We start from the raw sequence: 15,531 nt of genomic DNA, 5'->3' as shown, positions 1-15,531 counted from the left end.
CAGGCCCCGGGATCCAGAAGCCCATCCACACTCCTAGTCGGTTTTCAGGCCCTCGGCAATGAGGTTGAGCTCGTAGCACCAGGTCTCGTAGCGGTAGGCCATGCGGATCTGAGCCACGTTTGTCTTCCGGATATCGTTACCTTGGGGCCCCTCTTCTTGGTAGTTTTCACCGAGGAACTTGGCTTTTTCCTGCCAGAGACAAGGACAACAGCACAGACCTCAGAGGCACCTGCTGGCAGCAGGCAGCGTTTCCCTTGGTGCTGTCCCTTGTTTCCCTTCCCAGACTCCCTCAAGGTGTTCTAGTGAAGTGCTGCTCTGAGCACGCAGACAGAGCTGCTGTCCCGGTCTCCTTCCTCAGGCAGGCAGGGACCAGTGTGGGGGCAGGGCCAAGCTTGCCCTCCCCAAAAGGGCACCTACCTCATGGGACAGGCCACACTGCAGGACACTGTTTCTGGCAATTTCACACATGTCACAGGTGCTGAGCTTGAAGACCTGGGCAGCAATGGCATACTCCTCCATCAGGGGCTCCTGCAGCCGGAGGGTCTGTTAGGAGCCAGCAGCTTCTGGTAGCACAGCCCATGCTACTGCAAGGGCTGTCCCCGTAATGGTGTAGCATGCTGCAAATGCTGCTGGCTTCCCTGAAAAATAAGGCCCACATAGTCCCAGTGCTCAGACAGTAGGAGGTGATGAGCTCACACTGTACCTTGGTGTAATGAAACTGCATGGGGTCATCTGTAGAAAGGGACACCATGAGGCCCTTCTGGTGGAAGTCAGGCAATGGGTTCTTCGCGTACTCCAGGAAGAGGCTGTTGTTGCTGAGTGGGGACATAGCAATGGGAATTCGGGCAAGGAAGTACAGATACTGCAACACCGGGCTCTGCAAAGATGAGCAGAGTTCCCAGGTTAGGAATAAAGTTGCTGTGCCCTTCACCTCTCCGGGGTCACTCCTCAGATCGGCCCAGTGCACCAGCCAGGAAATCTGGTGCACAGAGCTCATGTGTGCAAGAAAACAGATAGGCAAGCTAGCAATTCTCCAGGGCCCACATGGAGCACGAGAGTCCAAGTGAGTTCAAACCTAGCTAGCTCCAGTGATAACGGATGTATCCAGTGTTCATCCTGTGAGGCTGAACCCCTGAAATCTGAGTAAGTTTCTCAGCTACATCCCCAAACATGCCTGGAGAAACCCAGAAAATCATGTAACATCTGCCTGAAGCCAGGCTGTCTGTGTCAGTTTAAAGCAGAGGCACAATTAACTGTCGGCTACAGTGGAGGCCAGCTGTGAACATGTTCTCCTCCTCTGCTATGCCTGGGCAACTCTGTGGCAGACTACTCCACTTACCTTCTTGAGGTTGAGACCATGGGAGATATTATCTGCTGTCATGAAGGCTGCAAGCAGATGCGTGATGGCCCCAGCTTCCCCACAGTGTGGACGGAAGAGGAATGTGTTCATACCACGCTGCCTAGCCACATGGAAGAAGGACTCAAAGCAGGAAAGCAGTAGGGTTAGGTGGCATGCGATGCAAGATACCCTGACTTCAGGTCCAGCTCCGCCCCTACCAGTGGGTCCCCAAGAATCCAGCTTGACCTAGGAGCACATTACTTGTTCTCTTTTCTCTTCTGTGCATGCAATAGATGCACCTCTACAATCCCAAAGTTTTCACCCCAGTCCATCACACTTCATATTAAGGAGTGTTTGGATTGCTCTGGGACAATGAAGCTCCAAACTACACTGGTGGCAGAGCAAGGAGGGCCCCATTTCTTCCACGCCAACAATCAAAGAGCTGCAACAACTCATGAGGCATCCCCCCTTCTGCCAGCCCATCACAGGTCCCTTAGCAGATCCTGGGCCTCACCTGCGTAGGTTATTAAGCACCAGGATGTTGGCATACATATAGTATACATAGTAGGTGTAGGATGGATTCTTCTCAGAAGTCCACTGCTCTGGCTTTGGGCTTTTAGTGCAGAACATGTGTCCACTATGCTTGGATTCATCATCCACGCTGTCGAAGCCAGTGATCTGCTTGGCAAGGTAACAAAAAAGCTGCATCTCAAAGCTCCCCACCTCATCATGCCCAGGTAGGCTGTCTCACTGTGTCCCACTGCAGCTTGCCATAGTCCAGCTATAGCCTGCCCCACCCAAGAAGGAGAGTCGGGGGCAAGGTTGCAGACCTTGCTTCTCACAAACCCCCAAGCTCTGTCAAGGGCTAGAAATAAAGCTCACACCAAACAACTTCTCCAGGAGGTCAGTGGGCAGCATTTCTCGCAGCCCCACACCAGCCCGCTCAGGGAGTCTGACTCCTCCCAGCACTTCTGGGGACACACTGCCTTTCACAGAATGTGGCAGTAGGGCCACAAGCCTACTGATGACATTTTCCATGTCAGGGCCAATACCCCGTTTCTTGTGCACAAACAGGAATTTGAGTGCTCACCACACCCTCACAACATCATCAGGTGACACTCACATGACGTAGAAAGACACTCAGCTCTTTGTGGGCTTGAGGATTAACAGTTGCCTCAAACACAGGAACAAAAATATTTTCCAGCATCTTCCCAAAGTGTGGGAGGAAATTCTTAGACCTGAACACATCACTGTGGACAGAGACAGGGATTAGCTGCTAGCAGAGGAACAACATGGCCCACTGTCCCCATAATCCCTTCAGGATAAAAAGAAACTGAGGTATAGTGCAGTATAAGGCACAGTGTTCCCTCAGACCTACTAAATTCTGGGTACTTGGATCATCCACTTCATGTTGGGGGAATAGACCTGATGTTTGTTGAACCAGCTGGCTAGCTTAGGCCACTCCTCAGCTGATCGCCCATAGATTGAGAGGCGAGGCTCTGCATGCTGGTACTTGGCATCCTCCAGATCAGAGCCAACCTCCTGCAAACCATAACAGACAGTTGCATGAGGACCCTCCAGCCCCTGGGCACAGCAGCACCACAGCTTAACTGCTCTCTCCCCCACCTTCGTACTCTCACCTTGATGATGGTAGCAAAGTACTCGCCATTGATAGCATTCTCTGTCTTGAGATAGAGGTCACGCAGCTCGCTGGCACCCACAGGGTTGTACTTGTCATTGAACTTGTCAAAGCGCTGAAATGTCTGCCGCCCCTGGAGTAGGGAGGATGAGGGGTAAATACTACATACACGCAGGGTCCATGCATACCAGCTGAGCAGGGACAGATCCAAAAAACGCCAGATGGGAAAGCCAGGAGCTGCTACATCCTGCCACAAACACTAACATGCACAACATGTCATGGGTACACAGGGAGGGGAAAAGCCATACCTACAGGGGTGGATGAGAGTGGCCCAGGAGTGGTCTTACATTAAACGCCCTACCGCTTACAGCATGGACATCCAGGGAATCCACTGTCAGGTCATAGGGGTGCAGATTGAGCTGCTGGAAGAGCTGTTTCAGAGTGAGCTGTTTGCCCTTGGCATCATAAACTACACGGTCAGCATCCACACAGTATGATTTCTTGATGAAACGCAGCAGGTGCTTCTGGTTCATGCAGGCTGCAGCATGGATGTGTGTGTCCACCTGAGAAACCAGAGGGACAGCTATCTATCTTCAAGTTGGGATGCTCAGGTACCATCACAGGGAGGCTAACAAACCCCTTAGGTGAGCCCAGGCTGGGTGGGGAGCATAGCTCAGCCCAGCAGATGAACACAATAGGCCTAGGCCAAGAGCAGCTCAGTCAGCACCATCCCATTAGCAGGAACAATGTAGGTGCCACAGACCTTGACTAATATCCAGTTCTCAGGGCAGGGAAGGCACCAAGACAGCTTGTCTTCAGGGTCACTATGGCTCTAAGCCTTGCCATTTACCTTCCGGCAGTTGTAGAAGTCCCGGTGGGGGTTGTTCTTCAGCTCTTTCATCTCCTCCATCTCATTTAGCATTTCATGCACTTGGAACTTTGATGAGAGGAACTTCAGACGCCGATGAGCATAGGTCTTACTAGTGAAAGCAAAGGGCAGAAAAGTGACTGGGCTCCTTACCCCTCAACGCAGGAGTGTGGCCCATCAAACACAGGGATGCAGCTTTCACCTCAAGTGGAGGAGTTCATACTGGCCTGGCCTCCTTCCCTAAGGTGCTTCTCCTGGCTCTATTACAGAACTTTGAAGGAAGGCCTGTATGGGTGCGAACATACCTGCAGGGCATGTGTCCAGTCCCTGAATGCTGACTTTGCTTAAGACCCCGATCAAGACAGCTGACAAGGGCCAAGGACACTGGTAGCCAGCAGGCTGCAGGTATGTCATCATCGGGTTCCTTCCTCCTCCCAGGAAGAGGAGAGGGCAACCCTGGCTCTGCCCTGACCTCCCTCTGCCTGCTGAGACAGGACCTGTTCAGCTGCACCCAGCAGTGCTGAGCTGTGCACTTACACAGGCCCCTGTGCAATCAGGGCCAGGAGGAAGTTCATGTCATCAACAAAGTGCTCGAGGCTGGGGTAGGGCAGGTCCTTTGGCTCATTTCTGCCAACTGCTGCCTTGTCTCCATAGATGTACATTACCCCATCCTTCATCTGGACATGGTATCCCAGGTCCTCAGCAAGATTCCCAGTTTCAAAGGGATCCTGTCCGTCCTTCACTGGCGGGGTGAACACTGGACCAAAAGGAGAATACCATGAGGCACAGGCTGCCAGCCAAAACCCCACAAGCCTGCCGTGGTCCTCCACCCTAGGCAGAGGGCAGGGACAGTCCCACCACTGTGACACTGAAGAGGAGGCCTGGGCAAGGAATTCCCCTGTGGAGCACTTCCACAACCCTTTTCTGACCCCTGCCCACCCCATGCTGAAGCCAGAGAGGAAAACATTCCAGGTGCCTAGATGTACCTGGGCCAGTGTCACTCGGCCTCCAGACCTCGCCTTCAATAGCACGCAGGTACTGAGATGGGGTCCTGGGGAACCTCTGCACAGATTGTTGCATGTATTTTTCCCGGATGCACAGGGCACGGTACAGGCCTTTGCAGACAACTTCAAAATCTTCAACTGTCACCTGCAAGAGGGCTGTTGCTAAACACAACCACGCAACAGGAACCTAGCTGCCCGAGAGATACGCTGGTGCACAGAGACATAAAGAGGACAATTTTGTTCACAGCAAGATATATACCTTATCATTCCCTCCCTCCCACTGCTCTGCCTGAGCAGGGCAAAGAAGGGGTGGTAGGCAAAGTCCTAGGCATGGCAAAGGGAAGTTCCTCACACCAGAACCAAAGAATTCCAGCTGTCATCCTGTCTTCCCCTCTTACATTCCTCATGGCAAACTGTAGTTGGCATTGAATTAGAAGCCAGGCCTAGGCAAAACACTAAAAGCTATTTTTGGAGCCCAGGCTGAAACTGAAGCAGGACCAACAACATAACACTGACCCAATGTGTCAAGAATTTTTGATTTACTGCACAGACAAGTGTTTTGGGCAGTCAAGAGAGGTCATACTGGAGCAGCATGGGAGAATACCATGCAGCACTTGCAGCTAGCTACAGTCATGGCAGAAGGAATGTGCCTGTGCATTGAGGGACTTTCAGCTTCCCCTAATTGGTCCTCTGCTATGCAACTCCAAGCTGAGCAACCTGCTCCAGCCCAGGAGGGAGCAACTTGCCACCAATATCTCAGAAGCAGCACAAATGTAATAGGAGGCTGTGGAGGAGGAGGATTAGCACAGAATGTGATAGCAGTCCTGGTCAAACGGCTCCAGGTGACCCTGCTTGAGCAGGGAGGTTGGACCAGATGACCTCCAAAGGTCCCTGCCAACATCAAGCATTCCAGGATCTGTGACATGCATAGATCTCACACAGATACAGCTGTGTGCAAGCAGGAGCAGGCTGTGACAGAATGTGCATAGCCTACCCCGCCATGCCCCTGTCTCTGCCCTGTCTGGAGAATCCCATGGGAAGCATGCAGCACGCCACAAACTCCTGCTAAGGAATTCAGCTCTAAATCCTCCAGGGATGCAGCAGGGCACCATCAGACGCTCATGAGACACAGACTGAGCTAGAAGACACAGACTATCCCCACCGCACCTCGTACAGACTCCTGTGACACTGGGCACTACTGAGGGACATGCAGGGACTAGATGAGGCAGCAGTCAGCATGGGGAAGGGTATAGCCATGCAAGTACCTACCCCAGAGGCATAATCCCCTGTAATCTGTACCCGCTGGAAGTCAGGCACAGTCTGGTACAGGGGGGAGGTAGAGATGACCTCATCAATAGTGGACAGTCTGGTTACAGTCCTCTGAGCCACAGGGACAGCCAATGCAATTGTCTTCAGGTGGATCAGGCGCTTCTTCCTGCCAGGGAGAAAAGCCTCAGGCAAACAGCCCCAACTCCATGGCCAGGGCAGGTGCAGGATCGGGGCACTTAGCACAGCCATGTTGCAACTGTGCACAACATGAACCATCTCATTGGCACTTCCTGAGCACCTCAGACAGACACTGCCAAGAGTAGAAGCCACAAAACACAAAGTAGACACAGACTTTCAAGTATGGTCTTCAGAAGTTGCACCTTTCCAGACAAAGGTCTGCAAGTCTCCCTCTCCCAACAGCTCTGTGGCCACTGCCACGCTGACACCCAGGGAACAGGCCAAGGGTGTCTTTCTGTCCAACAGTGGGAACAGTTGAGGAAGCACTGAAGCACCTGAGAGATGGCCTGGGATTAACCAAGGCTTTCTCCCATGGGCATGGTGAGCTGTTTTCACAGGCCTTAATTTATGTCCCCCTGCTTTCTTCCAGCTCTGGCTGGGGATGTGCAGACAAGGCTCCTCTCCTTCCCCAAGGAAACCCTGGTTGTTGCTCACCGCTTTTCTGCTGTGGCAGAGCTCTCCTGAAGCATCATGTGCAGTCTCATTTCCTGGCGTGAGATGGGGCAGATCTCTTCCACATCAAAAGGAGAGATCTCTTGCCTGATCTCTTCATCTTTCACCTCAGAGGCAAAGACCTTCTCTGCAAAGGAGCGCATTGCCTCATCCATCTCTGCAAGGAGAAGGAGCAGAGTGCAGGGTCACACAAGAATCTGGTTCTCAGCCACCCTAACAGGCCCCTTGCAGTCAGCTTAATGCCTAGCTGTCATTTCCTTATGACACCTACACCCCCATGCTGCTTGGAAGATTCTGAGCAACCTCCAAAATTTGTGACAAGCTTACAGAGCCTGGGCCAGACATAGTGGGCTGGAGACATACCTAGACATCCTCAGCACACCAGAAAAGGTAAATAGACAGTCCAAGAGTAGCGCAAAAAGTCACAGAAAGAAGCAAGTCCTTGGGAAGGGCACTTACGAGAGTATGCGTGGGGATGGGGGGAAGAGGGGAAAGTTATCAGAGCCCTTACAGTTCTGGGAAGCCCAAGACCCACTTGCTCCGAAAAGCATCCAGTCAGGATGAAGACAGAGGTATAGATGGAGATGGACAGAGCTGGCAGCCCAAGCACTTGGTTCCCACCATCTCAGTGCAGCTGAAGAGCTCCTAGCTAGGGAACCATCATGTGGACTAGACTCCTCTCAGCCCTTCATGTGCAGCATGCTGCAAAGGTGACAGCTAATGTGCCCCTATGAAAGTCACCATTAACACAAGGTTAGCTGGAGTGTTATGAAGTAGGAGGAAGAAGGTTAGAAGCCCTTCTGCTGCCAACAAAATACCATAAAACAAGAACCCAAGGGCTCTTCTGGCAACATCTCCCAGAAGTGCACATTTGCAGAGCAGCATATGGACACTAATCAAGCAGGTTTTGCCAGCAGTTGGCAGCTCAGCATGAACTATAGCGAGGATCAATGCTGAAAGACGGACCACACCATTGACATGTCAGACAGGACATGGTCAGTAGATGAGGACCAAAGCAGAAAGTACTGACATGCATGGCAGAAGTGTGCTAGACCTACAAGAGATTTTCAGTAATTTTCAGAATTTTTTTTTTTTCCCCAACAGGATATTGGGGGATTCAAAACAATTTATCCCCTGTAGCCATGAATTTGTAGTTCCAAAGTCCTAGCAGTGGGTTAGTTGGGGGGCATAACACAGGGGCTTCCTTTCCTTGGTGCTATATGGTAAGGCAAAAGGGCTTGTGCTGAGCTACAAACACATGGGAAAATTCTGGCACTAGATCCCTTTCTCAGCAGTGCAATATCACAAACCCAGGTTTTCAATAACAAAAGTTGCTTGTTGTAAGCTGCTGTATCATCAGCAAGCCCCAACATGCTTCTTAGAAGACAAAATGCTATTTTTTGCACTATCCCATTATTGCCCACTGTTAGGGACACTGGGATGACAGATGTCTCAGCAATAAATGTTTTTTGCTGACACATAAGGCCTCATTAAGACAAAGTAGGAAGAAGAAGGCAGGGCCACCATACTGCAGACTTCCACCCGAATAAATGACATGAAGCATTGCATCTGTCCCCTCATGGATCAAATCCACTAGGAGCAGGATGCATTCAAAAGAAGTTACTGTAGGCTGGATCTCTGTTAAAAAAAAAAGGGGGGAGGGGAACAAAAAAAGCAAACCCAAAAAACCAGCAAAGGTGTGAATAGGTGCAAGAGAAATTGCAAAATGTTTCACTTCCTGCCACAGAGGAAAGAAATCCACTAAAAAAAGTTTATCTCCTAAGCAAGAGCTCAGAGGTGCTAGGACAATAGTTAACAATTAGTAGATTCATATATCAAAGGACCAAAAAAACTGGAACCATTCAATGAAACAGTGAGAGCGGCACAGCTGGCACTGCTGAGAAACAGCATTTTCTCAAACTGCTGAAGGATCACCATGATCATCTAACTGCTCTTTGTTTCCAATGATCATGTCTAGGCAGTAACACAGCAGAGCATATAAAAAACGTAGCAATACTCACCTTTGTGTTCTGCTCTTTGAGATAAAACAGAAACAAAACCAAACCAGTTGTGATCAGCCATTCAAAACCTAAGCCTTTTTGCCTAATCATCACATCAGCAATTAAAAGGGATTACTAAAGTACAAGTTTGCCTAAAGCCTTCCACTTATAAAAGAAAGAACAGTACTTGTCACTTTGTACAATATAAAGATGTAAGTTCCGTTATGACTGTTCAATGATACAGCCTCGGTGGTGTGCACAAAAACGAACCACATTGCAGATTCCATGCAACCTGAGGTTCTTTGACAGACTTTCTACCTTACAGCAGTCTCTGGGTTTCCCTGCAGCTGTCCAAGGGGAACAGCATTTTCTAGAACCTAGATCACCTCAGTCAACGCTACATAGATGCAAAAGAGATGGAGATAGGATGCAGAAGAGCATAGGAACAACTCATGAGGGCAGAACAGCATTCTCCTGCCTGAAGAAGAAAGGAAATATTTTAGTGACTCGGAGCATCAGGGCTGCTTTGCTATTTTTTGTCCATTACTCACCATCCTATGTGAAGATCAGGATGGATAGTCATTTCAAAGATGCCAAGTTTCATCCTCCTGCCACCTATAGTGGCACCTATATATAATCTCCACTTATTCACTAACAGGATCAGACAGCTGAGACCCTGCAGTTCCACAGATCTTCACTCCTGGCCATACAGCGTGGCATCAACATTTTGGGCGTGCAACTCATGCCCTTTCCATCTGACCGAGAAAATTCAGACTGGAGCTCTACCAGCTGCTGACTTCCCAAAGTCCAGCCTGCAGAACATACTCTCCTGGCACTTGAACTCCACATGCTCATTTGCAAACTAAGCGTCCCAGAAATGCCTAGCTTGACCTTTCATTCTCTTTAGTAGATGAAAATGACACTCATGAAGGTCAACAAATTCCCACTGATGTTGCAGGGCCAGGCTTTAATACTAATGTGTCCCCCAGTCCCCCAGGACTGCAGCACTCCACATTTTCCGAGCTTAGCCAGGTTGACCAGAGACTCCCAAAATCCCTCTGACACCTTCCACAGTAATTTAATGGAATCATTACAGGATACGTTCACAGAAGACATTACACTGCAGGAGGAACAATACTTTTCTTCAGTATGAGCAGATCAAGATTTAAACAATAATGCTATTTCTTTGCTGCACTATCAAAAAATGTCTCCAAGCAGGAAGAAAAACACACAAAGTTCCCAGTAAGGTCCCCTGGACTGCAAACATACCACACCATCAAAATCCCAGAGGCTGCAGGCTAAGAAGCCTGCCCTGTGGCTCCTTGTCTCATGACTTGCCTTTACACCTACCTGGAATTCTCACCCGTGACATCTTTGCAGCAAGTTTGCAGAGCCTCAGGTAACACCCTACTGTAACAGAGCACAAGTAGTTGACTGACTGCACGGCAGCCTAACACTAATTTTACTGCTTTCCCTTCCCTGTAATTAGACTCTCCCACTCTAAAAGGAGAACCAGAGGTCAACTATAAGACTATTTAAAGTGCAACCATAAGTACTTGCATGGAAACAGGTGAAAACAGGTGTCAAACTTTTTTTTTTTTTAGTTAGGCTTTCATTTTACATTTAGTAGAGTTTCACCTGTTGTCTGGCCAGATTGCTACTTCCCAGAACAGTTGCACCTTTCCAAAGTGGACTGTGGAAGTCCGTCTTTTAAGAGAGACTAAAACTGATGTCTTCTGTGTGGAAGCACTGGTTTAAAGGAAATCCCTGAGGCACGGGGCTGATGTTTTCTTCAGAACAGGAGCTGTGGATAGGTACAAATGATGTGCTCTCACCAACCAGTGTGCTGTTCAGAGAAGATTTTTCCCGAGAGAAGTGTCTACTTGAAAGGCTGGATTTTAGCAACAGGAGTTGCCCAGACGTCCTCGTATCTTCCCAGCTGAATCAAACAAATAAACAAAATGAAAGTGCAAGGAGCTATATTTTGTTCCTGAGTTTTTCAGGAACTACCTTTATAAAACTCTGATACTCAGTTCTGTATGTGGTGAGCTATAACCAAGGCATATCTTAGAGAGACCAGCACTTAGTACAACTCAAGGTGTGGCAAGAAACTCCCAAGATACACAGAGTGGCTTGGATCTGGCAGAGCAGGGTGTCAGTCTGGGAAGTAGCTCTCAGCTTGTTTTAAGTCGATTCTTTCTAGCATACAGGCATTGAGGACTGCATCCAGTCCTTTAGGGTCTCCTCAAACCTACTTCATATCTCTCACATGAAGTTGGAAAACAGCTCCTGTCTGAAGAAAATAGCCAGAATTTGCACTGCCCTGCATGTTGCCAGGGTAACTCTGAGCTTCTGACTCAACTTCCTTGGTGGTAAGCAGCAAGTCTGAAGAGGTCAGATTTGAAATAGACTCTTTTCTGGTTTGTTTATACTTCTTGATGGAGTTGAGAAACTGCACTGAAATCCTGATAGGTCAAATAAAGTATTCAGGCTATAGTAAGCATACTCTTGCTGCTGATTTAAAAGGTGACTTTGGTCATAACATTGAAGGGAACAGAAAAACTCACACCCCTGGAAAAGACAACATTGTTTGAAATTATACATGTATGTTAAGGGTTTCCTGTACGGTATTTTGTAGGAACAGCTATGAAAAGGCTTTGTCTCAGAAGAAGGCTGGAGTAAGTCAAAGAGTTACTTGCATAAGATACAGAGCTAGAAATAACAGGTCATAGATTTTTGTGCTTAGGTGCATGCGAAGCTGATGGCACAACTAGTCAGTGAAGTCAGATGAGCTGAGACGTAGCACAGCATCTCCAGCTGAGATAATTGCCAGACCATCCAGAAACTCTCTGAAAGATCACTATTTGATGTGCACAACTTCAAAACATGCTGGGTTACAATTAAGAAAGTCTCTAGAATTCAGGGAGTTTTAGCCGCACTTCCCAGATATTCCCCAAGCATAGAAACTGATATCCCACCCCCACATGCAGAAGTGCAGCCAACAGGGCAAAGCTGGAATGCTGTTACAGTCTTGATCTCTAATACCTGGTCTCCTCTCTTATGCTGATAGCAGTCTTCGTTTCTGAATTATTCTCATTCTTATGAATTCCCCGGTTTGAGAGTCCCCATACCACTTTACTGTTGAACTATTTCATTTAAGGTCAATAAAAACTGGCTCCTGCTTGTTTGCTATCTGCCCCTAACCTTTCTGGATATATCAAGATCTTGGGATTCACATCTGAAACCAAAAATAACCTTTAGGGTGCAGAGGTCATCTTTGTCAAGAGGTCTCTTGATCCCCTAGCTTTTTAAATCACAGGGTCAACTTAGCTGGGTTCATGGTAGAAATATGAGTAAAGCTTGGGTATGCCGTGCTAAAGTTAGATCTACAGCCTCTTTAAACTGAAGGACTGAATATGAACAAGCCATCTGCCCACTCTTTTTTAGCTGGACAGTAAGTGATTCACATGCAGAGGCTTCAGAGTGGCTCTAAAACCCCACACATTTCTGAGCTGCCTTCACTCCACCTAAGTCTAGTCAAAGGAAAATGGCCAAACACGCTAGAAATTTGGCAGCTTAGTGTATTCAGCAGGCTCTTCCTCTAGTTTGCTTAGCAGAGCAGCTGTATCATAGGGGTAGCTGTTCAAATAGAAGCCTAGGGGCAAGTTTTGCTAGAAAATGGTTTCAATTCCTGAAAAAGAAATGAATTAACAGAGAGGGGGCAATGGGGAAACTTAGAAGGGCACTCCTTCATGTGCTGTGCCTTTGACCAACAGCACCTTGCACTAAGAAGAGCCTCAGCAAGTTCTTCTCTCCCTGCATTGCTCTTAGTCATTCCTTTTTTTTCACAGACTCCTCTAGGGCTGTTGAAAACAACCTGTGTTCCAGTATGCAAAAGTCAGTTAAGTCCTTAAGGTGTGAACTAGTTTCTAGGAACAGATTGTTACAGATAACAATCATATTGGAGGAAAGCTTTCCTAATAAGCCAAGAAAAACTTTGCTTTTAAGCATGCATCTGTACTGGTATTCTGACTCTCTCCTTTTGGAACAGGCAGTGACTACTCCAGCTGCACAGTGCAAGGAGTTTTATATGCCTGTAGATTAGGAGTCTATTCTTAAGTTCCTTGTACAGATTGGACTCTGGGTTCCAGAAGCCTGACACAATGTCTTAGGGGAAACATGCTTAAAGCACACTTAGTGTGGTCCAACACAATTTGCCTTATTTCAGAAGACTGAATTAAGCTACTTAAAAGCCTAGCAAAGAGCACAATTTGGACACAGCAATAACTTTAGAGCTGATTTCACTCTTGGAATACCAAGCAAAGAAATCTCCCATTCACCCCCCCATTTTTTTTACTTATCAAGCATCCTTTCCAAGAGCAAAGTCAGCAAAAATATTATGAGGGACCCCACTGCAAATATAGAGACTCAACACTAAGCCAAGATGCATGACATGATACAGATTGGTGAAGTAATTAAAACTGGACTCTAAAGCAAGCCTATGGTATGTCTCAAAGCCACTCTCACTGCTTATTCTTGCTATAGTGAACATATACAATGCAGCTGTTCATGTCACATTACAGAAGTGACAATTTGAGTAAATCTAGATCCCATAGAGAAAGCAGATAGCATTGTTATAAGGTTCCTGTAAGCCAGTGGTGGATCCCGTGTGCAGATAACTAGCACAAAAGAAACAACCAAAGAATTCAAAGTTTATTCTTCAAAAAAGTTATTTAAGAAGCAAAATAATTTACTTCAAATGAGATGCATTACTGAAAGCAAGTAATTATACAAAGTAAAAACAAATTAGCCCTTGGATAAAAAGTCCAGATCCCAACAGTTCCCTACCATCCTGGAGGTTATACACAGTCACTCAAGGCTTGGGGAGTAAAGGAGGACCACATACAGGATCAGAATGTGATTCAAACTTCCACTACTCTCCTTCCCCCCATAGGCCTGAAGTTGCTTGAAATCCAATTCCAAGTCATTGACTGTACTAAAAATTATGATGGCTTAAGCATCATGGTTACTATCCAAAGTCCTACTGATGACAACAAGAACAAAATTTGAGCACTGTTGTTTGAACAAGACCAATACTTGTTTGCCCCTCTTTGAGTGGGGACACCAACAGCAACAAGCCACAGAGTTCTACTATTTTGTTAAACAGTCCATAATAACAGAAACGTTTACGTTATTTTCACTTAATTTTGAACAAGAGCTTTACCCTTTTTTAGTATTTTACCTCGAAGTTGTTTATGCCTGTTCTTCCCAGTCAGGATAGTAAAGTTAGCTTGGCACTTGCACAGTGTTGTGCTGTTATTTCTAAATAACATTCGGACTGAATCTACAAAGCCAGCTTTTCCAGGGACCTGTCTTGTGCAAAAACTTCTGTGCTTATCTTATAAATAATTTTCCCAAAAATTCTTAGGGCTTTGTCCTTCCACAGATCTCTCTCGGGTGCCATCAAAATCAGGGTTCTTTTACATAGATAGCTGGAAACAAAGCACCACCACTTACTTCATACTCATGACTAGTACGACACCCTGATTTTGTATCGCTCACTAGATTTGAACCTAAAATAATGCAGATGGGAGTACCACCTGTGTAGGTCAGCTCTGCAGCATCCTAAAAGCTGATGCATCCTCCTCTAAGGTTTCAAAGGTGAAATACATACTGGCCTGTTCTTACCAGGTTGACTTCCCTTTTAAGATTTTTATATAGCCCAACTGAAAAGGAGCACCAAAGAGAAAGTAGATGCATTTGCCAGTTCCATACAATTCTGAGAGTTCACAGCTTTTGGAGTTACAGATAGTACATTTTTAATGACAACTAGAACATGCTATGCAATGTAGAGAATTATTATGATGAACCTCCATCCAAAAGAAGTAATCTTCCATACTTGACCACACAACCTTCAAACATCAAATGCCAGCTGCAAAAGGTTTCCCATGGCCATGGGCAGCAGGCAGTCATGCTCTGAACTCTGCAATCCTGCTTGCCAGGAAATTAACTCCTAAGTTTCCCAAATAATCAAACACACACGGACCCGGATGACAAGATCTCGCCATTCAAACATACCGCAAACTTCACATTGTTGCCTTTCCAAAATGCTGAGTCTATGTAACCAGATGTGTATCCCAAAAGCTATAATTTTCCATGTGTAATTTTATTCGGTGGACAACTGTGTCACACATCTCTTTAGAAGCAGACAGACATCTCCTGCCACAGTGGTCAAAGAATGCTTTCAGAAATAACTTCTCTTCTTGCACCAAATAAAACACTGCTTTGTGATTACAGACATGACAGCTTGCAGTGATGGTAATTCTGTTGTGTTTAACTTGCAGGCATGAGATCATCTTCAAACAAAAACTCAAGTCAAGTCACAGCCAATTCTATCCATAATGCTGCCCACCACTGTGTATGTTGCTGGAAAATAATGTTTTATGTAAAAATATAGTATTTTTAATTCTTGTCAGTGTCACATCAGTCAAAGGTAAAATAAATTGCAAAAAGTACATATAAGGATTATCACAGATAAAGGAAACATCATGCAGATTGATCCTCTTTATTCTAAGAAGAGAATTAAGAATATAAGTAGTGAAGGAAGCAATATTAAAAGGGATAATTTCTTCTCTCGGTATTTACTGATTTCTAATTTCCATTTGAAATTAAGAACTCAAATTTGAGATGAATCTGATATGAACAAACTGAAATTAAGCCTC

General features: G+C 46.7%; 1 protein-coding gene across 2 annotated transcripts; it reads right to left on the bottom strand.

The window, feature by feature from the left end:
- Window positions 1-13: 13 nt before the first annotated feature.
- AMPD1 (adenosine monophosphate deaminase 1) lies at window positions 14-10,181 on the bottom strand. 2 transcript variants are annotated; one of them, XM_010282474.1, is made up of 16 exons: window positions 10,160-10,181; window positions 8,831-8,842; window positions 6,792-6,966; window positions 6,120-6,285; window positions 4,833-4,995; window positions 4,384-4,603; window positions 3,829-3,958; window positions 3,347-3,541; window positions 2,980-3,111; window positions 2,718-2,881; window positions 2,463-2,589; window positions 1,854-2,017; window positions 1,340-1,460; window positions 704-877; window positions 418-528; window positions 14-189 (listed from the first exon to the last, which is right to left on the bottom strand). In XM_010282474.1, exons 1-16 carry the CDS (start codon window positions 10,179-10,181, stop codon window positions 34-36), a joined length of 2,232 nt encoding a protein of 743 aa, XP_010280776.1. In that variant the 3' UTR covers window positions 14-33. The 2 variants fall into 2 exon arrangements, with proteins under 2 accessions (XP_010280776.1, XP_010280777.1); XM_010282475.1 differs by lacking the exons at window positions 8,831-8,842; window positions 10,160-10,181 and having other exon boundaries at window positions 4,384-4,645; window positions 4,860-4,995; window positions 6,792-6,964.
- Window positions 10,182-15,531: the final 5,350 nt, after the last annotated feature.

This window comes from Phaethon lepturus, unplaced genomic scaffold (assembly GCF_000687285.1).
Source record: "Phaethon lepturus isolate BGI_N335 unplaced genomic scaffold, ASM68728v1 scaffold26892, whole genome shotgun sequence".
Classification (NCBI taxonomy): domain Eukaryota; kingdom Metazoa; phylum Chordata; class Aves; order Phaethontiformes; family Phaethontidae; genus Phaethon; species Phaethon lepturus.
This window is presented reverse-complemented; position numbering and strand designations above follow the sequence as displayed.